At 41.5% G+C, this 27,696-nt stretch overlaps 1 protein-coding gene across 2 annotated transcripts in view; it reads left to right on the top strand.

Annotated features, from left to right (window-relative positions):
* TOX (thymocyte selection associated high mobility group box) overlaps positions 1–27,696 on the top strand; it is a 403,502-nt gene that overhangs the window by 267,889 nt on the left and 107,917 nt on the right. For both annotated transcript variants that reach the window (XM_038766697.1, XM_038766698.1), the window contains one exon: positions 13,165–13,407. In XM_038766697.1, the coding sequence (XP_038622625.1) occupies positions 13,165–13,407 (243 nt within the window). The remainder of the gene's footprint in view (positions 1–13,164; positions 13,408–27,696) is intronic.

Raw genomic sequence — 27,696 nt, 5'->3', positions numbered from 1 at the left:
TGAGTGCTTACTGTGTGCAGTGCACTGAATTAAGCGCTTGGGAAGTACAAATAAGCAACATATAGAGACGGTCCCTATGCAACAATGGGCTCACAGTCTAGAAGGATGGACTCACAGTCTAGGAGGACATCATACCCGACAGACAATTACTCTCCTCTCCTTCAAAGCTTTATTAAATGCACATCTCCTCCAAGGGGCCTTCTCTGATGAAGCCCTCATTTCCTTTTCTCCCAGTCCCTTCTGAATTGTACTGATTTGCCCCCTTTCTCCCCACCCCTGCCGATCTTCAGCCTCACACCACTTAGGTACCTATCCATAATTTATATTAATCTCTGTCTCCCCCTCTAGACTGTAAACTTGCTGTGGAAAAGGAATATGCCTTATATTGTTAGATTGTACTCTCCCAAGTGCTTAGTACAGTGCTCTGCACACAGTAAGTACTCAATAAATATGATTGATTGACTGTTGGGCACATTAAAAACAATGTACAGACTTTTAACAGCAAGTTTTCTTTTACCTTTGTTAGAACACTGAGTTAGCTAAAACTTGAAAGAACACCTTTAACAACGAAATAGAGTGGGATGTAATCATTTCTCCTCAGTAATATTCATATCATCAATCATCGTCAGTGGTATTTATTGAGCACTATGTGCAGAGCACTGCACTAAGTGCTTGGGTGAGTACAACAGAGTTGGTATAAAAGTTCTTTGCCAACAACAGATGTACAGACCCTGTCCAACATGGGGCTCATAGTCTAAGAGGGAAGGAAAATGAGCATTTAATTGCCATTTTACAGATGAGGAAACAGATGAGGAAACCAAAGCCTGGAGAAGTGAAGTGACTTGCCCAAGGTATTAGAACCCAGGTCCTCTGACTCGTAGGCCCCTGCTTTTTCCACTGGGTCATTTCTCTGCACAGGTTCTCAGTCCAGAAAGTGTCCCAAGATGTGGCAGTTGTGACAACCCCACAGACATTAATATAAAAAAATCATTTATATAATATATAATGTTTTGATAAGTGCATAAGTGCTGTTGGGTTGAGATTGGGGCAACTATCAGATGCCCAAAGGTCACAGATTCAAGTGCAGATCCATCCTGTCTCTTGTTATTAATGACAATGGTGTGGTGCTTTGGCCCCTAAGGTTGGAATGTAGGAAAATAAAAATTAATCAATTGCATTTATTGAGCACTTACCATGTGCAGGGCACCGTACTAAGTGTTTGAGAGAGTACACTACAAAAGAATTGTTAGGCATGGGCCCTGCTGTCAACGAACTTACTGTTTAAAGGGGGAGAGACATTAATAAAAATAAATGAATTACAGGTATATGTATAAGTGCTGTGGTGCTGAGAGTGGGGTGATATAAAATGCTTAAAGGGTACAGCATCAAGGGCATAGGTGGAGCAGAAGGGAGAGGGAGTAGGGGAAAATCAGAGGGTTTAATCAGGAAAGGCCTCTTGGAGGAGATGTGACTCTAATATAGTTTCACATGTGGAGAGAGTGATGGTGTGTCAGATATGAAGAGGAAAGGAGTTCAAGGCCAGAAATAGGATGTGAATGAGGAATATTCCTTTTCCTTTCTTGGAACTATGTGGTTAAAAGTTTTTAAACACTTGCGCAGTTCACATTTGAACCCCAAACCTGATTATTAAGAGGATTGCTGACTTTTTTGGTTGGCTTGTTAACATTTTCAGACTCAGAGTTAGAGAATAATTAGAAGCAGTAACAAGATGGGAGGATCTTCAGTCCCAGTAAAGATGCCGCACATTTTTATTTTTTATAAATATTTTTTATAATAGAAATATAGGAAATAGAAATATTTCCTATCCATAACCCTTTTTCAGAGACAAAAATGGATTATAGGCACCGTATCTTAGTTTTGTAGTTTCTTGGAAAGACGAGTCTCTGTAGGTCATTCATGTTATGAGAAATGAATCTGGGGGATCCATTAGAGTCAGTATATTTTAAGAGTACTTTATTGAAAATGAACTGTTCTCTTGGTCCACAAAGGGCCTATGATCCTGACATGAATTTGAACTACAAATTAGGGCAATTACTGTGAGACTGTTTCCTTTGGCAAAGAAACAGGATTCATCAACTTGACCTCCTGACCTTTGACCGAATAAAATGATAAACCTGCCATTCTTTGATGAATCTAGTTAGTCTAACAAAGTCTGGCATGTCAACAAGCCCAAACTAGTTCCTCAAACCAGTCTTCAGTGGAACATTCAAATGATTACTCTATGCTGTCCCAAAGGTATTCATTACAGACAAAATTGTTCTTGTTGCCTCACATCCAGGCAGAGTTTCAATAGGAAATGAAAGGCTGCCTGGAAAAAATAGGCCACCTAATTAAGTTAAACTACTCTAGCATTTGGCTTGACATCTTCATTACTCAAAATTAAAAAGATGCTTCACTTGAGCACACAAGTTACTATTGTTTATGTTGTTTTCTCGCTAAATTGGCTCCTTACATGGGAGTTTGTATTTCAGAATCATCTCTCGTAATAGCTCACATAATTCTTGTAGTTTATAAAAATGTCTTTATAACGGGAAGAGATACCGATACTGAGCGTGATACACACAAAGAGGGTATGTTTGTGGGGGGGCCCTAGGTATTGAAATAATCACCGGCCTTCCTGCACATCTCCCCCTGTTTTGTGAAATCATCAGCAGCCATCCATTCATGGATTTTTTGCTTTACTTATGTGCCCCGGTTTTTATTATTTATCGGTTCAGTCCTCAATCACAATCTGCTCAGTACAGACGATCAGGTTTCTGCTCGTTACAAACGAGCACGTCTGCAAATAATTGAATTCTGAGCTAATTCGAGGAAGATCTGCAAATTTAAACAGAACTCCACTTGTCCAGCAGGGGAGGTGTACTCTACGGAAATCTAGTGAGGAGCTATTTTGAGAGCATTTTAAAATGTAAACATATGTAGGACTCCCCATGTACTGATTGCCTGTTCCTATTCAATGACACTAATGAGGCTGCTGACAGGTTAAATGTTGTGTATCATATACGTTTCCAAGCTGGGGAATTTGTGGTGGTAAGACTCATTTTTTATTTTCGAATATAAATGTTTGGCAGCTGATATCTGGGAGGTTTTTGTCCTGATAATCTAGTGGTAAGTTATTATTGTTTCTCTGGTTTGATGGGGAGGAAGTCTGTGAAAATGTTTGCGTAGTATTAGGGCATTGGTTATAAACCGAAGGAGCCTTCAGATTTCCGAACTCAGATTAAAGGCTTGCCCACTTGCAAGTGGATTTAGTGTCAGCCCCTGAAGCAGGATGTCATTTTGGCACTCCGGCCTCAGGTCAGACAGAATATCTCCGTGGATGACTGGATTTTGAGAGGTCAAGCTTCTGGAGTCTGTGACATCCTGTGCGGCGTCACTAGTGGATGGGGTTAAGGACGAGCCAAAGGATTGCTGCTTCCCATCCCCTTTTGGAAAGATCGAAAAAGTGCAACTTAATCCAACAGGCTCCCGGGCAAAAATAGGGAAGCAGCATGTCCTAATGGAAAGAACACGGACCTGGGAGAATCAGAGGACCTGGGTTCTAATTCTGGTCCCACCACTTGTCTGCTGTGTGGCCTTGGGCAAGTCACTTTAGTCCTCTGTGCCTCCGTTACCTCCTTTGTAAAATGGGGATTAAAAGTGTGAGCCCTACATGGGACAACCTGCTTACCTTGTATCTACCCCAGCACTTAGAACAGTGCTTGGCACATAGTAAGTGCTTAACAAATAATTATTATTACTGTTGTTATTATTAACTTTTCCATGCTTCAGTTACCTTATCTATAAAGTGGGAATTGACTGTGAGCCCTATGTGGGACAGGAACTGTGTCCAACCTGATTTGATGGAATCTTCCCCCGTGCTTAATACAGTGCCTGGCATGCAGTAAGTGCTTAACAAATACCATAGAAAGTATCTACCTGCAACCTAGGGTAGGGGAACTTTGCCCATCCCCATTGTTTTTACAATGTTTGAAAAGTATTATTTAGCTGGAACCATTTTGACTGTAAGGGTCATGTCATTGGGTTTCATAATTGAATAGATTGGGTAGGGAACAAAAATGAAACTTTATTTTTTACAGAATCACAGCCCAGCACTTCAAAACAAACTTTTCTTGCCTTTAGTGCAGCAAACCTGTCCAAATTTGTTTACAGAAGGGGGAAAAGCATGAAGCCCCTTGGAAATGGACAGGTAAAATAAGAAAAGTGATATCAGTTGTCTATTTCCAAGAGGCTTCATGAAGCCCATTACGAGCATTAGCACATTAATTTTCACAATAGCACAGTTAGAAAGGCAGACACCATTTCCTCCATTGAAAAATCCAGAATAACCAAGAGACCCATTTTGTCAAGCCAATCAGTCAGTCAATCAATAATATTTGAAGAAGCCTTCCCTGTTTATGCCCTCTTTTCCTCTACTGCTTCTCCCTTCTGTGTCACCTAGGAACTTGGATCTATACCCTTTTTGCCCTTGATATTCACCCCACCCTAATACCCAAACTTTTGTATATATCTGTAATTTATAATTATGTCTGTCTCTCCATCTAGACTGTAAGCTCATTAAAGGCATGGAGTGTGTCTTCCAACTCTGTTGCATTGTACTCTCTCAGGTGGTCAGTATAGTGCTTTGCACACAGTAAATGCTCAATACATACAATTGATTGATTACCTACTCTGTCACAGCACAGTTCTAAGCACTTGTGAGGTGGAGTAGAGAGGTGTCTCTAATCACTGCTGTGCCCTGCTCTCAACTGAGAATCACTGGCCAGAAAAGCGGCAGGGTAGGAACTCAAATAAGAACTGTGTGCGAAGAGGAGGTGGCCCTTTGTTTGATTTTATACCGGACAATCCGGTTTTCAGGTAACCTAGTCCATGCTCAGTATGGATAGAGCCACAGATAACTTGATATCCCAAATTTTTAGTTTGAAATTGTCTCCTTCCATCTCAGCTCCTGATCTTGCAAACTTGTTCATAGGGTCCTGGGAGAGGAACGCAAAGAATCTAGAGCAAGCAGGATAATCAGCCCAGCCTCGCCCCAGGAGAAACTTGTTTTAGGAGGCTTTGGATGGACTTTTGCAAAATGGCACATACCTCATGGTTACATTAAGCTGTGTGTCCCACATAACGCATGTGATGTCTGCATAGGAGAATTGGATTCAAGTGCCAACTCTGCCACTTTAATTCATTCATTCAGTTGTATTTATTGAGCACTTACTCTGTGCAAAGCACTGAACTTAGCACTTGGGAGAGCACAATATAACAATAAACAGACACCTTGGGCAAATTACTAAACCTCTTTTTGTCTCAGTTTCCTCATCTGTAAAATGGGGTTAAAGCTCCTATTCTCTCTCCGACTAAGAGCCTCTGGTGGGACAAGGACTGCTTTCGTTCTGATTATCATATTTCTTCCCCATCTCTTAGCACAGTGCCTGGTGCATAGTAAGTGATTACCATTATTAATAATGGTAATTGACATTATTATTATCATCATGTGTGGTCACCCTGCCTATAGAAAGACAGGATGAGAACCTCCTTATTCCTGTATAGAGCCCTGGGTAGGCGAGTCGGGGAGGAACAAATTCAAAAGTTCTGCCAATTCGTTGCTGTGTGACCTTGGGCTAGTCACTTAACTTCTCTGTGCCTCAGTTTCCACCAGTGTAAAATGGGGTTGAAATTCCTGTTCTCCCTCATACTTAGATTGTGAGCCCCATGCCGAACAGACACTGTGTCCAACCTAATTAACATGTACCTAACCCAGTGCTTAGAACAGTGTTTGACATATAGAAAGCTCTTAACAAATGCCATTAAAGAAAAACAGCATGCGTGTCCTCATCTTGTGCTCCTCGAGGCTGTCTCTGCTCCTCTCCCAAGCTGACTTTGGACCCAGTCCAGGGTCTGAATGTTTTGTGCTTTGGTTGGAGGAGGGGGGAAGAGAGAGAGAGAGAGAGAGAGAAGGGGTGGGGGGGTCTGGCAGAGGGGCAGGGGACCATGGGGATGCAGGAGGCTCTGGCTCTGGGTCCATTTAAACTTTATTCAATTTGCTGGTTCAGTGGCTGTACTATTTACAATTTTTCATTGCGCAGACTACTAGATATATTTAATGTTTTTGAATAAAGAATCATTATGTTAAAAAAATGGGCCATCCAAACTTCATTTAAGGATCATTAATTTTCCTGCAGAAACAGATCAACCTGTGGAAACAAGTAGGCTGTGCTTCCACTTTCTTTTCCTTGATTCTGCCTTTTTTTTAAAAAAAAGGCATTTGTTAAGCACTTACTATGTGCCAGGCACTGTACTAAGCACTGGGGTAGATATAAGCTCGTTGGGGACAGTCCCTGTCCCATATGAGGCTCCCAGTCTTGGTCCCCATTTTACAGTTGAGGTAACTGAGGCCCAGAGAAGTGAAGTGCCCAAGGTCCCACTACAGCAGACAAGTGGCAGAGCCAGGATTAGGACCCCAGTCCTTCTGACTCACAGGCCTGGGCTCAGTCCACTAGGCCACGCTGCCCTCGACACGATAACAAAGAAGAAAAATGTGAGCATCCACTAGGAGATTTAAAAATCTGGTCCTCATGTCTACTGTAGGACAGGGAGGATCTGGAAAAACTGGAATTTCTCCAGGCCTATTTGCAGGGCCTGCGAAGTCAGCCCTGGGCTGTTTGCGTTCTTCAATTTTGGGGAAAGAACAATCCATTTCCCCCTTCTCCAGACCCCTCCACATGCCCCAGACCATCCCTCTCCTCTGCAGCAACATCACCCTCCCCGACAGTGTCCCTTCTGCCCGCCTCGGTGTCACTGAGAAGATTCAGCTTCCCATGCTCATACCAGGCACTGTTCTAAGCGCTGGGGTAGGTACAAGCTAATCATGTTGAACACAGCCCATGCCCCACATGGGGCTCACAGTCTTAATGCCCGTTTGACAGAGGAGGGAACTAAGGCTCAGAGAAGTGAAGCAACTTCCAGGACAGTGATCTTTCCACCATGTTATGCTGCTTCTTCCCCCATATTGTTCACACTTGTTCCTCCTCCTCCTCCTCCTCCTCCTCCTCCTCCTCCTCCTCCTCCTCCTCCTCCTCCTCCTCCTCCTCTCCATACCACTCATACAGACCCAACTCCCTCCCCTGGGCCCATCTCCCACCTCCTGGCTTCCAGGCTGGGTGCCTCTGTGTGTGTGTGTGTGTCTGTCTCCCCTTCCCCTCATCATCCACCAGGTCCTTGTCTGTCATCTCGGCCCAGGCAGCTTAAAACTCTTTTGACATTATGGCTGGATAGTTCATTTCCATCTAATAAGGGAGAGGATAGATAAAAACATGAGCCAAGAATAGAACAGTTTTCAAGCACATGTCTAAAAGAAAACTAATGAAACTGAGTAGTACCCTAAGTGTTTCCTTTCATTTAAAATCACATTCATTCAAGCTAATCTGTTTACTTCAAATTGAGTTCATTTAAATCCCTTAATGTATTTGGAGGTGTGGCATGCCAATGATCACAAAATAACACATGCAGTGCAGAAAGAAGGTTCTGTTGGGATATTGCCCTTTACCTCGGATGGAAAGAAAATGAATGACTGCTATGAAATAAAAGTTGTACTTACTACCATAATACATTTTGATAACCGTGGCTTGATAAATTAGTACATTGTGTGTTTTTAAATGAATATGATTTATTGCTATTGTCTTTCATGTGAAGAAAGACAAAAACATTGTTTGCAGGATCATTGGTTTGAGCACATCAATGGCCCTGTTGGACAATTCTGGCTGAGAGCTAAGATGATTTATGTAACAGACCGAAGGTTTCCACAGTCATACATTACAGTCTCCAGCTATCAAGTCTTGTTCACACAGAGACAAAAGAGACTGAGAAACACATAGTTCTGAAGGTCTCCTATAAGGAACGAAAGATAATGTTGATCCTGTTTAAAGTCCTGGGGAAAAAAACAGACTGACAAATACATTGTCATATCTTTGCATGGATATCTACCAGGCCAGTTTGTCGTTGGTTTTCTGATGGGTTCTACTGTTTTGTTTCATTGCCGATTCGTAACTATTTGAGTTTTGCAGCAGAGTTCAATAATAGAAGAGCAGACTGGCTAAAGCAGGTATCTTTAGAAATTGGCTTCTTTCCACAGTTCATATTCAGGAGACATGTTATGTTGAAAAATTAAGGCACACTCTACATGTCTAACAAGAGGGCCATTTATTCTATTCAAAATGAGGCTCTCAGATGAAAAACATATTTTACAATGTTATAACTAAAACCATACTTTATGAGTGCATATGTGATCGAACAGTAGAATCATCCATCACACTCATTTACATTTCCTAGAGGAATATGTCGTCTGAATTCTTCTGAAAAATGGACAAACTCTCGTCAAAGTTAGGTGGTTCTGTAAAGCAGTTAGTTCTTTTGCCACTTAATATGTTTTTCAGTTGTCATTCTATTTATTCCTTTCCCTGTTATGGTTTTTCCACTCCTTTTTTATTCATAAAATTGGATTAAATTCTGTTATTAAACTGTAGAGAAAAGTTCATTTGCAGATGGTTCCCTCATTAAGAACTTTAAGAGGGTTTCCATTAAACTTTCTATAGAAATTTGTGTAAATTGGGTAACGTGACCAAGCTAATCTTTTTCAAAGAAATTTGCTAGCCACAGAGATAAGTATATTATTTGAACATACAGATAAGACAAGTATTAGGGAGTAGGAGGCAGAGAAGGAGCCTGCGAAAAAGACTGGGAGGGAGTTGCCAGAGAGATAGGAGGAGAACCAGAAAAGGACAGGGTCAGTGAAGCTGAGGTTGGATAATGTTTCCAGGAGAGGGGAATGGACCACAGTGTTGAAGGCAGCCAAGAGGTTGAGGAGGATTAGGAAGGAGTGGAAACCATTGAATCAGACAAGAAGGAGGTCATTGGTGACTTCAGAGTTGGACAACTCTGTTGAGGAAGCGGGGTGGAAGTTAGATTGCAGAGGGCTGAGGAGATAGTTGGAGGGAAGTAGAAGTGAGTATGGACAACTCACTCAAAGTGTTTGGAGGCGATATATCTTATTCCCATTTTACAGATGAAGAAACTGAGACCCAGAGAATTTTAATAACAATAATTATGGCATTTTTAAAGTACTTAAAATGTGCCAGCTATTAGGCGTAGATACAGTATAAGCAGATTGTACCTACCTGGGGTTTACAGTCTTGAAAGAAGAGCATGGGCTTGGTAGTCAGAAGTTCCAGTTTATAATTCCAGCTCCATTACTTGTCTGCTGGGTGGTATTGGGCAAAACATTTAACTTCTCTGTGCCTCAATTACCTCATCTGTAAAATAGGGATTTAGACTGTGAGCCCTCTGTGGGGCAGGGACCATGTCCAATCCACTTATCTTGTATTGGCTCCAGCACTTTCCAGTGCCTGGCACATAGTAAGCACACTTAAATACCACAATTATTATTATTATTACTGGGAGGGAGAACAAGTATTTAATCCTAATTTTTACAAATGAGGAAACTGAAGCACAGACCAGTTAAGGGACTTGCCCAAGATCACCCAGCAGGCAAATTTTATCCTCATTTTTACAGATGAGGAAACTGAGGCACAGACCAGTTAAGGGACTTGCCCAAGATCACCCAGCAGGCAAATGGCAGAGACAGCATTAGAGCTCGGGTCTCCAGTCTCCCCATCCTGTGCTGTACCCCCTCAGTAGTGTTATCATTCTAATGAAATGGGCTCTGTGGAGACATTCATTCATTCATTCAATCAATCATAATTATTGAGTGCTTACTGTCTGCAAAGCACTGTACAGAGCGCTTGGGAGAGGACAGTATAACAGGAAACATACATCCCCAGAAAAAAACAAGCAAGACATCTTTAAAGTTACATTCCAAACTGCTAAATTGCTAACATCTTTAGCACACAGCTTCCCTATTTTAGGGAGGTATTGTTTAAGAATTAGTCATAAAGAGATCCACAATAGAACTGGCTTCACATTGTATTCACTTGGGAAAATATTTAGATATTTGTACACTACAGTGATATGATCACTGGCCCTATTATGTTGTCCCAGTTATACCTAAATAAGGATCGAGCTTGGAGCCATTTCATGACTTAATACAATGAGCAGGAGCTACCCAGTAATCCCTTACCACCGGGTTTCACAATCTATACAACTGCCCATTTCTGGTTAGTTGTGGAATCCGAGGTTCTGGTGTGTAATTACATGGGTTAAATGAAGTTAATGTGTAATTACATGAAAATAACCATGTAGCTTTAGTTAAATTGCAGTGCAATTGTTATCGCTGAATCAAAAGTGATACCAATTAAACCTCCCTCCGAAATGGAGCAAATTAAAATCTAACTACTGGGAAAACTCTATTATAGAAAAGCACGGTGTGGTGTACATCGGACACCGTGGTGTATTTTCACAGGCAAAAGTCTCATTTGTTCAATCCAAAAGAACGCCTTTCCCCTTTGTCGTTGAAATGCTTCTGTTTCTCTAAGGAAAGGGCTAAAACTGCCATCAGAAAGCACTCAAAGGTACAGCTTCCTCTATGCCTTCAGCCCACAAAACCCAAATATTAGTTTGTTCACCTGTCTTACCTACCAGGAAGAGAAGAGAGCATAGTGTGATTGATAGAGCACCAGCCTGGGAGTCATTTCTAGCTCCTCCATTTGTCTGCTCTGTGACCTTGGGCAAGTTACTTAACTTCTCTGTGCCTGTTACCTCACCTGCAAAATGGAGATCGAAACTGTGAGCCCCACGTGGGACAGGGACAGTGTTCCAACCTAATTTGTATTCACCCCAGCGAATGTACAGTGCAGTACAGTGCCTGACATATAGAAAGAGCAAAACAAATGCCATTATTTTTATAATTTACAAGAGATTTCTGGGAGTTCATTTTTTTCTCTAGACTAATGATCTTTCTCTAGAAATTCACAGCTGCATCTGAATGTCCCTCCCGGGAGTGTTCAATCAGCCATCAAACCACTTCTCATATCAAACCTCTGAAACAGCCATGCAAATTAGCCCATGCCTAGAGGCCTAAACTCAGAGCTGGGCCTGGAGCCAACCAGGAAGCTAAGAAGTAGGAGCTTTCATAAACACTGCAGTGGTGGATCTCAACTCTAATTGCAGGTGGTGGTTGATGTTAGGTGTACACTCTCATCCCTAGCAGCGTGGCTTAGTGGATAGAGAGTGAAGTGACTTGCCCAACATCACACAGCTGACAAGTGGCGGAGCTGGGATTAGAACCCACAACCTCTGACTCCCAAGCCCGTAGTCTTTCCACTAAGCCACACTGCTTCTCTGTGGCGTTGAATGCAAGGTTGGTTCATTACTAATAATAATGGTATTTGTTAGTATAGTGCCAGACACTATACTAAGCACGGGAGCGGATTCAAAAAAATCTAGTTGGACACAGTCCCTGCCCCATGTGGGACTAACTGATAGTTTTGATCCCCATTTCACAGATGAGGTCCAAGGTCACACAACAAGCAAGTGGCATAGCAGGCCTGTCCTTGCCTGAACAGCCAGTGCTGGGTTATTGGGTATTCTGTGATGGCTGGATTGCTCAGTGAATCGTACCTTTTAGCAGGAACTCAAGAATTTCAAAATATTTAGCAAATTAAACTTTTAGACGTACCATCTGAAAAAACTGCCTCACAGCCTTCAAATGCAGTAGATGCATGGAGTTCAATGCCCTGGATGCTGGCAAGGACCTTCTAACTACTTCTTTTGGGTTTCATTCTTTTCCATTTTAAATAACAATTTCACTCTTGGACTATCTCAGCATGCCATGGTATAAGTGATAATAATGGTATTCCCTAAGCTCCAAACTTTTTTGTTAATGATATTTATTCCGTGTCAAAAGCATTATATGCTGGAGGGAGTACAAGTTACTCAGATCAGACACAGCCCCCATCCTCATGGGGCTCACAGTCTAAGAAGTTGAGAAAGCATGTATCAAATCCCCAGTCTACAGATCAGGAAACTGAAGCCAATAAAGGCGATTCTTCCCCAAGTCGTTCAGTTTGTGAGTGGCAGAATCAGGTTTACAGCCAGGGTCTCTTGACTCGTCCCAAGCTCTTACCAGTAGATTGTGCCCTTATAGTAACATCCTGAACTCTTAAAGTGTCCCTCAAGTTTAATAAAGGGATTATCAGGACCAAAGTGATTTCTTCTTGCTTTATGAACACTAATTAGCATGTTAAACACTGATAAAGCTTTCTGCAGTGGCTAGAAACTGGTCCTACCTTAAGTATCTTCTTCCTTTTGCAGGCTCTCCTCCCTACCCTTTACCTAATGACCGTTTTCCTCTTCAAACAACTGCCCTTGAGCCTCCTGCTTTTTTCCTCCTCTCCTTTGACCAGTCCTTTAGTGGAGAAGCACATAAGTGTTAATGATCCCTCTGGTCTCCTAATATCAAATTGAAGCAATTACCATAAAAAATAATTGAGATGAACTCCAAGAATTGCAGTACAAACGAAAGCCACTATATTTAAAAAAAAAAAACCCTCTGTATAACTATTCAAGACCAGTGTATTAGTAGGCTGAAATCAAGGAATGGGACTATATTTAAATTTGGAGATCCATTTTCAGGCATAAAGTCAGCTTTAAGAGTCATTTTTTTTCGAAGATCATTCTTTGAGTAAGGGAACCTAGCAGCGTGTCTAAGTTGCTTGTCTATTAATTTTGTTTTTCTTTTGTGGCAAGGTGAGTACATGGTTTTTCAAGACCCAAAAGCAATTGCCCCAGAACTTGTAGAATTCATTTGAGTCAACCCATGATCTGCGCAGTAGGGAGTTCTGTGAAGCATGTTTGATCAAACATTAATTTTATAAATTGCATTCCTTCCCCTCAATTGCCATGAAAAAGGTATTCAGCTAGACTAAGACTGGAAAATTTTAATGGGACCCTTGAAATCTGTTTGAGTTCAGCTTCTTGGAAAAAAAAAATGTGTTAATGGAGGCTGTGCACATACCAGAGGTGGTTATGCCTTTGAGGCGATTTTCTTCCATACATAATGGTGAAACTGCAGTGTGGGATAATCTGGGTGGGTTTGAAATGTTCCCTTTGCTAAATTGGTATTACCTCCTGCAGTAATGTATTAGGGAGTTATACGTGTGTGGTGATTTGCAACAATATCATTATTTCTTTTTGCAGTCTTACCCTGGCCCAAGTCTGGAAAGTGAAGACTTTAACATTCCTCCGATTACACCCCCTTCGCTCCCTGATCACTCACTGGTGCACTTGAATGAGGTCGAGTCCAGTTACCACTCTCTGTGTCATCCGATGAATCATAGCAGTCTGCTTCCATTTCATCCCCAAAACATGGACCTACCAGAAATCACAGTATCCAACATGCTGGGCCAGGATGGAACGCTGCTTTCAAACTCCCTCTCAGTGGTAAGAATTTTATCCATTTGGGCAGGAGTTGGGGGAGGAGGGGGAGGGAAGGAATGGGAGGACTGGTTTAATAAGAAAGATTAAACGATCAGAGTGCAGGACGATAAATACTTGCATCTGCTTAAATGTTAGCCAAATGTTCTGCATTTCTGTTCTTGATACTGAGAATTGCTAAAGTGATTTTCCATTGGATTTTTATAAAGGCAGAATTGTGCCCAATTAACTATTTATTTTAACTGCCCACATAAAGATCAACTGTGGCAAATAACGGGCAAACAATGAGTTTATTGTCACATGGAAACATCCAGTTCGATTAGCCTTTCCTCAAGTGCTCACAGTTCTCTTTGTTTGCGTCTGGGCTACGAAAATGGCATGTCAACTTGGACAGTAGCAGAATTTGATCCCATATTTTCAGCCCAAGCAAACAAATGTGAATGCAGGTTCTTCAGCAATCCCTGTGTGTGAAAAGATCTTTCAATGGGTTTCACCAAACTATGAAAAAGCCTGGTTCCGAGATGGTAAAAGATTTGCAGAAAAGTTTTCCTAACGTTTGAGAAACTCCTGTAGTATTCACCCTCCCTCCCTGCTCCCTCCCTCCCCCACCCCATCATGGGCCAAGGCATTTGTGTGATCTGAAGCTTGGTAGAGTTGCCAGCTTTTTTTTTTTTCAAAACCCTAGTAGCTGCTTAGTGAAAAGGCCCCACTCAGGTGACTATGCACAAGAACTGTTTTCCTGACTTTTTTTGGAGGGACAGTTCCAGTCCTGCAATTATAGTAGTAGTCATGGTGATATTTTTGGTTAAGTGCTTACTGTATGCAAAGCACTATAAAAGTTCCAGGAATGAGGTACATGAATGGGGTATAGACAGAGACACTTTCACTTTCAAATCCATTGTCAACACCTGTGCTGTTGCTGCTGTGAAGGGCCAGGATATACTGACCCTGTACCAAAAAAGAGACCTCATTTGGAAGGAATATCTGCCTATATAATATACACATACCTATGTATGTATATATATATATATATCTGCCTATACACACACCCACACACACACGTTTCTATTCAAACCAAAATAGTTAAACCACAATATTCCCCTCATTATCAGTGAGTGAAGGCACCCCCAAATCTGAAAATAAAACTAATAAAAAAACCAGGAATAATTCAGCATTACCTCTACTGTTGGAAAGAGAATTCATTTACTTTAGTCCTCCTTTCTCAGTAGATTACTTTTTGGAAATGCTCTTGTAAGCCACTGATATTTGACATGGAATTCTTGCAAAAAACTGTACGAGTGATGGGAAGGGTGACAGTAAAATGGTCAAGACACAGGGGGTTTAGAGGGCAACAGATTCTTCTGATCAGAAGTGAAAGAGCTAGTAAGGCAGGAGGAAGGGCATGTTAATGGAAGAATTCCAAACAAAAACATTTGCACTGAAAATTTTTCAAAGTGGGGAACTTATTTAGACTTTAGGATTGGTTTAACCCGAGAGCAGTATGTGGTCAGTATATTTCAATCCCAGATGCACGTTCATTTGGAAGAAATTAGTTGCAAAGAATTCTTGTCTAGTGATTTCCTCTAATGATATTTCCTTAAATCTGATACTGCCGGGGATCTCTCTGTAAAAAGCAAAAAGAACAAGAGAACCCTGCATCTGCCCATGTTTATACGTGTACATTCATCCGTGTGTTTCTTCAAAAAATAAATAAATGATTCCAGGTGTTTGTGGAGGAAATGAGTTACAGTTTCATCCATCAATACCAATGGTTTTCTGAACAAGCTGAGAAAGAAAGAAATGGCTGTACACCAAGAATGAGTGTGTTTTCTTTGTCAGTTACACCAAAAGGAAAAGAGTATGGATCAGACTGAAAAGCAGTGATAATTTCTACCCCTACGGTGTCTGAATCTTCTTAGCGAGTAGGGCATTTGGTTCTACATACCTACCTAGATCCTGATGGGACTGTGACTCTATTTTATTTGGGTTAGAGATCATTTGTCATCCTAACATCCAGGTCTATCTAGGGATGATTCCCTGAAAGATGTGTATCGAGCCCAGAGTTGTGAAATATCCTTACTCTAAGGGATCATCCCCTCAGTCTTCCATGGAGCCAGCCCCTTTCCCCCACTCCCGGTCTTTTGAGGATCGAACCGCTCTGGGAGCCCAGTAACTCAGACCCAATCCCTTCCCTCTTCTTTCAGCAAAGGTATTTGTCCTCCTAAATTTATGTTGGACTTCATTACCCAAGATTAATGGGCTATAAGCGATGTTTAAGCATACTGCTTGGGAAGTGATGATAGATGAGAGCTGACTTGCTAGGACTTACATGAGTAGTTTTTCCAGTTAAATAAAACGTTTGGAATTTTTCGATGGGTATTTTCACAAGCAGGTTGAGAACTAGTGAGCTATACAGAAAAGCATCTTGTGATTCTCAAGTTCCTGCAAGCAAGTCAGTGTCAGTAGCCGATGAGACTTGTTAAACGGCCCCTCCCACCATCCCCAGGGTGAAGGACACTGGGGTAGGCACAAGTTCACCATTCCAATAGGGAATTGTCAATGGGTAGAATTCTGGAGCACTTTAACCAGTTAAAAAAGCCACAGAGAATATATGTAAATAATTTTAAATACTGGTATGTATTAGGGCCCTAAAATGCTAAGTAATGCTGTGCTAGCTAAGACGTAAGCAGATTTGACAAGGCGTGTATATGATGTCAGGCTCACAATCAAAAGAAGGTCAACAGTAAGAGTGGTAATAGGGGAAAACAAAATAACAGTGAATTACAAAATCACCATTCCACTGTAACAATGTAAATAAAGTAGCTAAACACAGTTTTCGAAGAGAGGAGTGCTCATGCTTTTTTTAATGTTTTTTAGTAAGCGCTCACTCGGTACCAGACAGTGTAGTAAACGCAGGAGTCGATGCAAGATAATCGGGTTGGGCACATACATAGGGCTTGCAGTCTTAATCCACATTTTACAGATAAGGGAACAAAGGTAGAGATAAGTTAAATTACTTGCCCAGGGTCACACAGCAGACAAGTGGTGGAGCCGATTAGAACCCAGGTCCTTCTGACTCTCAGACCCGTGCTCTTTCCACTAGTCCACGCTGATTCTCCACTAGGCCAGCTGCACTCATTTAATTGAATTTATTGAGCACTAACTATGTGCAGAGCACTGTACTAAGCGCTTGGAAGAATACAATATCCTCAGGGCTCCGAACGTGGTCTTTGTTTCCAAATGTTGGTGGTCTCCCTGCTGTCCCAGCAGCCTTGGGAGGGAGCAAGGAGGCTGGGTTTCCATCGGGCTCCCTATGGCCTTCTGACGCCCAGGCCCAGGCCCATGTCCTGTAAGTCCTTAATAATAATAATAATGATGATGATGGTATTTGTTAAGCACTTACTATGTGCGAAGCACTGTTCTAATCCCCATTAGTTTTTAATCCCCATTTTTCAGATGAGGTAACTGAGGCACAGAGAAGTTAAATGACTTGCCCAAACTCACACAGCTGACAGTTGGCGGAGCCTGGATTTGAACCCATGACTTAAGGGCAGGGATCATATCTACTGATTTTATTCTCCTCTTTCCAGTGCTTTGCATAGGGCTCAGCAGATGGTAAGAGCTCAATAAATGCTATTGATTGGTTACTGAACTCGTACTGTGGGCTGGGCTCTGTACTAAGCACTTGAAAGAGTACAGTAGAGTAAGTGGATAGGATCCCTGCCATCAAATGATTTACAATCTAGCTGGGAAGACAGACACAAAAATAATTTACAGATAGGAGGAAGAAGGAAAGGGGAATATGCACACACTCTAAAATGGCTCCCCATCAGGGAATGAACCCCAAAGGCCTAACTGGCTTTATTTTAGGGCTCTGTTGGAATCAGGAGTGGTGGGTATTAGGTTATGTAATGTCCACAGACAGAAGGCCATAAATCATATAGAGTATAGAAAAGAGCTTGGAAATATTATGTTAATTGTCTAATAGGAACTCAGGAGAACTTGTTTTCTAAATGAGCTTTGAGATGACCATCCCCATAAAACAAAGTTTACCAGTGGTCTCAGCAATTTACTAATCTCCACTCTAACAACAACAAAATCTCATCTACAACACCCAACCATGATTTCTCTTCAATTTCATCATAAAGAGATTTCCTGATATGAAGGCAGGGATGTTGAATTATTGAAAATGAGGGCAAGAGGAGTAACTCAATTTGAGGATTTGCAAACAGCAGCATATATACCAGGGGGCCTTACCCTCCCTGAATGGAAGCCTTGGGCTTTCTGTGGGTTGAAAAGTGTTGAGTCTTCAGCATAACCTCTTCCTGGAGCCCAGCTCCCTCCCATTTAGAGCTGAGGACCACTTGAATGATCTCCTGGGAGAGGAGTAGTCAACCTCCCTCCCCCAAAAAATTTCCTCCAAAGGAAGGAGGCACATGTGGGAAACATGTTGTGTGCTGTGCTTCCTTTTCCTCTGCTGGGGTTGATTGGAGGTGCCAACATGAGCCTCAGCCCAACTCAAGGAGTCTCAGAGTATTTTCTTCTGTATTTTTCACTATTGCACATTGGGAATCCCCATTCTGAAAATACATGACGGTGTTGGACAGTGGGGATTTCCCACAGAAGTTCAGGATGCATTGTAATTGGGTTGGGAGTTTCTACATTGCAGCATTTACCCTCCTTTCAGTAATCACTTAGCACTTTCCCTGCTCAGAAGTAGGCTGTCATTCCTTGCCTCAGTTATCATCGTGCTTCTTGTGCTACCAAACCCATTAGGTTGTAATCAGATCACGGTACTTTAGAGTAAGGTAATTAAGAGTTCAGAGAACTGCATTTTCTACACCATTGTCTGAGGTTTTTTCTTAATGTCTCCTGTGTGACCTAAGCCAAGTCACTTCACTTCTCTGGTCCCTATCTGTAAAATTGGGATTGAGACTGTGAGCCCCACCTGGGACAGTGACTGTGTCCAATCCAATTTGCTTGTATCCACCCCAGTGCTTAACTATGCCTGGCACACAGTACATGCTCAACAAATACCATATTAATAATGATAAAATGATCATTATTAATAAAATGATCCTGTTGCACCTTGTTTTTAGAAGATGAATAGTTAGGGTAGAATTTCAAAAAGCATTTAGAGGTTAGGTAAGGCAGATTAATGAAAGTTTGGCATCAGTTCGTTTGGGAAAACTTTTCAAGACTTAGAATTCTTGTTGACCTTCACTGATTAGTGGAGTTGGTTTCTGTTTGAAATAGTGGTAAGTGCTGAAAATATGGAGTGAATGAAATGTTGTGCATTCAGGCGCTTTCTGACTGACAACAAATAGGCCTTCATGCCTTCTGGGAACCACACACAGATGGAGTTTGACAAACTTAATTTTTTTATGGTATTTGTTAAGCCCTTACTATGTGCCAAGCACTGTATTAAGCACAGGGACAGGTGCAAGCTAGTCGGGTTGGATACAGTCCATGTCCCGCAAGGGGCTCACAGTCTTAATCTCCATTTTACAGATGAGAGAATTGAGACACAGAGAAGTTAAACAGTTTGCCCAAGATCACACAGCAGACAAGAGGCAGATCAGAATTAGAACCCAGGTCCTACTGACTGCCAGGCCCATACTCTTCCCACTAGGCCATGCTACTTCTTAAATGGGAGCCCTACAGAGAAGCAGCATGACTTAGTGGAAAGAGCACAGGCTTGGGAGTCAGAGGTCATGGGTTCTACTCCCAGCTCCGCCACTTGTCAGCTGAGTGACTTTGGGCAAGTCACTCAACTTCTTTGTGCCTCAGTTCTCTCACCTCTAAAATGGGGATTAAGACTGTAAGCCCCTCCTGGTACAACCTGATAACCTTGTGTGTCCCCCAGCTCTTAGAACAGTGCTTGGCACATAGTAAGTGTGTAACAAATACCCTCATCATCATTATTATTATTACTGTTATTATTACAGAGCTCTAGAGGTGTCCAAACTTCTCTATGGCTGAGGGCCCTGGCCCTACTGTAGAAAGCACTTCTGGCTCCTGAACTGTAAGGCATTTATAGCACCAAAAGGCAAGACAGGATCCCAGATAATGAAGGGCTATAATGCTATCTCACCTACCCTGAGGCAGTGCTCCTGGTAGCCCAGCTTTTCTGGGATCCAATGGGCAAGAGCAGGATTCCCCAAGCAGCCAGTGGTTAACAAGCTGACATGGACATCCACGGTCAGGTGCAGAGGGAACAGAGGTTCGGAAGACACGGTGAAACACCATCTTGAATTTAGTGGTTGGAAGTGTTGGGAAACAGCTGCAGTCAGGCTCACCAGCCTGCAGTGCATCAGGAAGATAAATCAATCATTCCGTAGTATTTCTGGGAAGGTCACTGTACTACGCTCTTGGGAGATTATAATAGAGTCAGTTGTCTAGATCCCGGCCCTCCATCTTCATGGAGGCAATTTGAAAACAGCACCAAACACTGCAATTGACAAACACATCAGCCCAGCTAAAACCGACAGTTCTTTGCACAGAACACGTGACACAAAATTGGTCATGTATAAGTCTTTCTAGCCTCTCTGCATGCTTGGCTACGATCTCACTCTCCACAACTCATCCAATACTAAGGGTAGCAATATACTGAAATGTTTAAATAGGGTAACTTTAAGGCACTTTTACAAACTCTAACTAGAAAGAAAATACCAAATTCCTACTTCTTGTGTGAAATAATTGGGAGAAAAAAATGGGTTTCATCCCTGTTAGTTGTTCATGGTTTACAAGAAGGTCTTTGACTATCGAAACTGGATTCTCATCATTCCTCGCTGATTGTTTTTGTCCTGTTGCACTCATCAGTGAGCTAAATCAAGGCTGGTCGCGGGAGACAAGCAAACTCGTCTAAAGTCACCCGAGCCCTGTGCGGGGGACAGTTCTATGTGGGAGGGGGATGGGGGACGGGAAATGGCAGGTTCTTTGTGCATCCCACAGAAGCCCTTTCATCCAAAGCCAAACCTCACCGAATTTTAGAATGCTCTCAGAAAAAGGATTCATTCTGAAACTGAGCTTTTCTGGAGGTTGAGGTTTCTAATGGTGTGGTATAGAAAATTTACAATGAAATACCTAACAAAAGAGAAAATTGGAATCTTCAAACCGAAAGCTTCAAATTTCAATTCTGGAAGTTTAAAAATGGGAAATGATACTAAAAGGCGGTCACATTGGTGGAGTTATTTCTGCAGTGCTCCATTTTTCCTGTCAGTGAAAGCAAACATAACATATATGCACCAGTCGATGATCCTTCATTTTTTTTTTTTTTTGGTCTACAGTTATGGCAGACTTTGACTTGAAAGGCCGTTGTACAAATGCTTTGACAGCCATCACATCAGTAGGTACTGGAGAGGACATACGAAACTGAAACAAAAGTGTTTCTTTGGGTCTATAGGGAGTACAGTACCTCAGTGAGTTCAGATGGATTAGAGCAGCATGAATTTCTAATACGTTGCCATTATGGAAAAGACCACTGGCATATTGAATAATGCAGCTTTCAAAGCAGAGCAGAAAATGTGATTACAGACAATTTGATTGCTGTTTTTAAAATAAATATTTTCAAAATCACGAGGTATTTTATTTCACGTAATGCATAAAACATGTAACAGTGGACTAGAGCTAAAAGATCTTTTAGGACACTAAACAGTAGATGATGTCAGCTCCATTTAGATATGGAATAATAGAAGCATTAGTTTAAAATGAAATGGATGTCACAGTGGCTTGTTTCCTTATTAAAAAAAGCAATATAAAGAAATGATTTTGCCCACTTTGACAGAAGAATAAAGGCAGTGAATAATTATTTAGCATTATGCCACAATTCATCAAATCCTTTGCAATTATAGTCTGTTTTTTCCACAAATTATCCTGTTCGAATATGGCTGCTTGAGAGAAATTTATGAAACATCTCTAATGGAGTAAAGAATGGACCCATCCTTTTAGCCTTATTTTTTATATCGTATGAAATGTAACTTTATTTTTATATTTTCAGGAATTGGCACCAGAGCATGTTTGTAGTGCTTAGATGCTTTTAAGATGGAAGTGACTTAGTCAAAGAGTTTGGGAGCATAGCTAAGCATGTCCTCCACCCCCCTTGCAGCTTGCTTAATCAGCCAGAAGTATTTATTTATTAAGTACCTACTTTTTTATGGTATTTGTTAAGTGTTTACCATGTTCCAGGCACAATAATAATAATAATGGTATTTGTTAAATGCTTACTTTGTGCCAAGTACTGTTCTAAGTGCTGAGGTAGATACAAGGTAATCAGGTTGTCCCACATGAGGCTCACAGTCTTAATCTCCATTTTACAGATGAGGTAACTGAGGCACAGAGAAGTTAAGTGATTTGCCCAAAGTCACACAGCTGACAAGTGGCTGAGGTGGGATTCCAAAGCACAACCTATGACTCCCAAGCCCATGCTCTTTCCACTGAGCCACACTGCTTCTCTATACCGTATGCTGGGGTTGAAACAACGTATTCAACCTAGACACAGTCCATGACCCACATGGGCTCACAATCCTAATCCCCATTTTACAGATGAGATGACTGAAGCACAGAGAAGTTAAGTGACTTGCCCAAGGTCACACAGCAGACAGGGGGCTGAGGCAGAATTAGAACCCACGTCCTCTGACTCCCGGGCCCGTGCACTTTCCACTAGATCACACTGTTCTCTGGAATGAAAATTAGGTAAAGAATTGGGTTGTGTAAGATATGTTCGTAAGTGTAACAGGCAGTTGGGAGTTCACCTGTGCCTAGGTGATGAAGTGCTGAAGTTAGGAGGATTTAACCTGGAGAGCAAGGAGGTAAATAAGAGAAGGTCTCATTCATTTATTCACTTATTCAGTCGAACTTATTGAGTGCTTACTGTGTGCAAAGCATTGTACTAAGCACCTGGGAGAGTACAGTATAACAATAAGCAGATACATTTCCTGCCCACAATGACCTAGGCCATGCTGCTTGGAGGTTTTGGAGGAGATGACAAAGCTATCCAGAGGGAGAGGAGATACATGAATAAACACAGAGATAAACACAGGAGTGTTGAAGTGGCGGATGAGAGTATGGGATGTTTTAGGATGGCTTTGCAAAAGGCGAGGAGTGAGGTTGGTTGAGCTGAAGGCAGAAGTCTAGAGTCTGACTCCAGATCTTCACGCACTCTGCAAATTTCTCACTATGATCAAGTTCATTCAAGACTTAAGTCTAGATCTGGTTTAGGATATAAGTAATAGGCAGTTGGCAGCCTGTTCCATTTAAAATGAATATCTGCCATATGTTTCACTGAATCTGACTTTTAGATGAATACTTTTCAGTCAGCGGAGAAAAATTTTCAACATCTTGCTGCATGAGGAAAATTGGCCTTTCCTACCAGCTAACTGCAGAGCATTCCAAACAAAGAATATGTTCCTCATATCTACCATCCTGGTATAAATCTGGCTGAGATACGAGGTGCCTCATGTTGTTTTGTCATAAGTTTGAAGAGTACTGTGCTGTACTAGACTTCAAGCTTCTCCACTAGATTGTCAGCTTCTTGAGAACAGGGACTGTGTCTACCAACTCTGTGGTATTGTACTCTATTAAGCTGTTTGAACAGTTCTCTGGACACTGTACATATTCATGTTTATACCATTGATTGATTTATTGATTACTAGGATTGGGATTTCCATGGGGGATTGAAGTGTGAACAAAATGCTGACTCATAAAAGCCATTTCCATCTGAAGTCATTGAAGTGATAGTTTAGAGCTTAGAACAGATTAGAGTGTTAAATCATGTCAAGATGTGGCTTTCTCAATTATTCAGTGCCCTCTCCTATGCCAGGTTGGCTGGTTCGTTTATGTTAAAATGTGCCCACCATCTCTGGCTTGTCAGGTTGGAGCGCAATCTAGACCCACAGAGGCAAGCAAGGTCCTACTTTTCTTTTCAGTCAGTCAGGTGATCAATCGATCAATCCTCGGATCTGTTTTTTATTCTACCATCTCACCAGCAGAAACGCGTCATAGTTGAGAAAAAATAATATGGTGGTGTGGGGGGATGTAATTGTCAATGATTTTGTTTACCTTGGATGCCAACTTGGATTTCAAGTGCAAGGGTTAAAGGGGGCATGGATTTTAGAGGGAATAAGGACCTGGAGGGGACATAACTTCAAAGACCTTTTCACCCTAATAAAAATAATAGTTGTAGTATTTGTTAAATGCTTACTATGTGCTAAGCACTGGTATAAGTGCAGGATATTCAGGTCAGACACAATCCTGCTTCGAGGTTCCCAGTCTAAGGGGGAAGGGAGAACAGGTGGTGTCTCCATTGTTCAGATAAGGAAACTGAGGCATAAAGAAGTTAAGTGACTTGTCCAGGTCACGCAGCAGGCGTCACATGGCAGGCAAGTGGCCGAGCTGGGATTAGAACCCAGCTCTCTTGACTCCCAGCCCGTCACTCTATCCATTAGGATGCATTGGAAATGCTCAGGTCTTGTCAGAGACTTGGAATGGGCAAAACAGGGAGTCCAGTTCCCTTAGTTATAGCATGGTTACCCCATGGAGTGGATGCCTATGACTACGTGGTATTTATCAGGAAGTATTAGATTTGAGGGGTGTTCTCATACAATCATTTTTTTCCCTTCATCTAACCACTGTACATGATATTTTGGCAGATGTCAGCTTTAAAATGGGAAGATTATCCTTTCTCTGAAATCATTAAGCTAAACAGATTCCAAAGGAAAAAAACAAAAGTAATAGTTAAAGGCAAAATGAATAAATCCCATTTTACTGTTAGTTGAAACTTGATTTCTGTGAGGATGTTGAAGAAAACGTGTATGAACAGATTTGTCTTTGAACTTCAGGATTTGAGGAGTTTTTGATTCCCTTCATCCAAATTACTCAGCACACTAAATGAAAACTAATGGTATAGCTTTATGAAAAACAGGCCTCCTTTCTTCTATTGTCTGGTCACATTCTGTTCTGAACAGCTGACTTGAAATACTGTCCAAAATCAGGTGCTGTCTTAAAGTGCTTTGCAAATTTTGTATTTTTGCATAGCGAAGTAGTAAAGAAACTCAGTTTGCATTGTGTCCATTTTCAAAATAAGAAAGGCAAATATTTTCTATAACTCATGTTTAAGATGTCTAAAGGGCAGTATACGCATGCATACATAAATGTAATGGCACTTAAATGGGTTATAGGTGTAGAGGCCTCATAGTGTATGTAAATACTGTCAGTACTGTTTGTCCTAAAGGGGGTCTACTTCCAACATTTTTTGTGGTATTAAGTGCTTAATAATGTGCCAGGCACTTAACTAAGTGCTGGGATTGATACAAGATAATCAGGTTGGACACAGTCCATGTCCCACATGGTGCTCAGTCTTAATCCCCATTTTACAGATAACGTAACTGAGGCATAGAGATAATAATAATGATAACATTTATTAAGTGCTTTCTATGTACGCTTTCTATGTACAAAGGAGATGTTAAGTTGACTTGTCCAAGGCCACACAGCAGACAGTTGGTGGCACCAGGATTAGGTCCTCTGGTTCCATTGATGAGAATCAAACAAGAAACAACCCATGTGTAACATATCACAGATCTGAAGCCTCTCTATATCTGTATCATGAACCACAAAGGACAAGGTACTTCCCGAGCGCTTAGTACAGTGCTCTGCACACAGTAAGCGCTCAGTAAATACGATTGAATGAATGAATGAATGAAAGGTCAAGGAGCAGAGTTGTAGGAATGGAAGCAGAAAGCAAAGAGTGCAATAGGTAGTCGGAGGCTGTGTTGGCGAGCCTCGATGCGGCTGATAGGAGCCGTGAGGTAGCAGTCATGACCAAAGAGATGCAGGGGTAGATTGGTGGTTACCATGAGTCTGTCACCAGTTGACCAATTCCAGTTGGCTTCCTTTCCAACACCTCCAAGTGGTTTAGAGAAAAACTTCAGCAAAGGGAAGTAAGGAGCATGGCATCCCAAACTATCTCACTACCCAGGAAGGGATTCTCAGTTTAATTCCAAGGTATTCATGCAACGATTAGGAGGCCAGGGAGCAAGGAGTGAAAAGGTCTGTATACCCAGTGGTGGTATTGCCTGAAAATGCTGAAAACCTGCTTCATTCATTCATTCATTCACTTAGTTGTATTTATTGAATGCTTACTGTGTGCAGAACACTGTACTAAGCGCTTGGGAAGTACAAGTTGGCAACATATAGAGACGGTCCCTACCCAACATCATGGTCTAATGGAAAGAACACAGGCCTGGGTGTCAAAGGTCCTGGCTTCTACTCCCAGCAACACCACTTGTCTGCTGTGGCACCTTGGATAAGTCTCTTAGCTGCTCTGTGCCTCAGTTTCCTCAACTGTAAAATGGGGATTAAATACCTGTTCTCCCTCCTATTTAGTCTTTGAGACCCATGTTGTACAGGGATTGTGTCCAACCTAATTAACTTGTATATACCCCAGCACTTAGAACAGTGCTTGACACATACAGTAAAAGCACTTAAATACCGTAATAAAGAAAATAAATAGATAAATACCTTTCCAAAATCTTTATTGAGCAAAGACTGTAATAAATTCATCAGTATGATTTTTTTGGTTTCTATTTCCAAATCTGAACATTTCTGAACAGATTTATTACTCTATTTTACTTGTACATATTTACTATTCTATTCTGTTAATGATGTGCATTTAGCTTTAATTCTGTTTGTTCTGATGTCTTGACACCTGTCCACATGTTTTGTTTTGTTGTCTGACTCCCGCTTCTAGACTGTGAGCCCGCTGTTGGGTAGGGACCATCTCTATATGTTGCCAACTTGTACTTCCCAAGCGCTTAGTACAGTGCTCTGCACACAGTAAGAGCTCAATAAATATGATTGAATGAATGAATAAATGAATGAATGAATGAAAAATCATCTGACAAAACAGACTTCATTAATTGGGAATCAACTTCATGTTCCATGGGGAAAAATTCAGATCCAGGTCTGGCATTGGAAGTGTCCAGAGCCCGTACCTGGGATGGAAACTTTGAAAGGATTTTGGGGATACAATTGTGAAGATGAAATCAGGGTAGGAGAAACTAAATCTGGTGGGAGGATTCTCCATATGTGAAATGCCATCCAAGTGGAGAGAGTGGAGAGACATTGTATCTTTTTGGATCAAGGAGTCTATCAATCAGTCAGTGGTACTTATTTAGTGCTTACTGGGTGCAGAGCTCTGAACCAAGCACTTGGGAAGGAACAATATAACTGAGTTGGTAGGCACGTTCCCTATCCACAAGGAGCAGTTTCCTGAATTTTGTAAATACTGTTTGATTAGAGTTTTCTCCTAGAACAGCTACGCTTTTGGACTATTCATGGACAGCGTTTTGCAGTAAAGGGTGAAAGACACTATTTTAGAAGAGCGAAAAGGATCTTCCTCTTTCTCCTGCCTTTAAAAGGCAGCCTTCCATATGGGGTATTTCAGGATGGGAGAACAACACAGGCAAATGCTAAGGAATCCACAGAAGACACACAGAAGTGATTGAAGAGAGCAGAGAGATTGATTTATGGGGAAATATTATTAATTTTCCTAATTCTAATTTACATTTATATAGTGTCTTTCATCCTGGAGGATCCCAAGCTATTCACGGCTATTATTTGTGGATGGAATACCCTGGAGAGGGTCGGCAGCAGGCAGCAAACAGTTGAACCTGCAGAGATGGAAAACTGGGGGCCAAGTCAATACCATAAAATCTGTGTCACGCCTTAGGTTTTTGAATATTCACTCCAAATGGTTAGGGACTGGGTCTTTTTCTGAGCAAACTCCTTAATAACTCCGTTATTTCTGTTGTAATTTTTTCAGAGTGCTTTACGGTGGGCAGAAATAACTTAAAACACTCAAGAGTACTTAAAATTTTTAAACCTGACAAAACAACAACTTAGAGAGAGGCATAATTATCTACTGAAGTTTGCAGATTACAAAATGGCAAGTGAGTTTAGGGAGCTCAAGCAGAATTTGCATAAAATGGCAAGGAAAACTGTGTCCTAAAATCTTAGTCAAGCAAGTTGCCTTCGCAAGGTAGTGGCTATTTTGTTTGAAACACAAATAATTTAAACCAATGCATTTTCGATCAATATTTACTGTATAAAGGAAACACATCTACATTGGCAAGGTTCCCCACCACCTCAACATTTCTGGTTCTTTGGGAGCAATTCAAGGCGATCTTTTCTTCTGTAACTAATTTGAATTTTCCATGAAATCATTCAAATAGGCAAGGTGGGTGTTTCAAGGGGCTGGTCATGAGATTCAGAACCCCTCCCTTTCTTATCTAGTGAGGT

This window comes from Tachyglossus aculeatus, chromosome 25 (assembly GCF_015852505.1).
Source record: "Tachyglossus aculeatus isolate mTacAcu1 chromosome 25, mTacAcu1.pri, whole genome shotgun sequence".
In the NCBI taxonomy this organism is placed as follows: Eukaryota; Metazoa; Chordata; class Mammalia; order Monotremata; family Tachyglossidae; genus Tachyglossus; species Tachyglossus aculeatus.
This window is presented reverse-complemented; position numbering and strand designations above follow the sequence as displayed.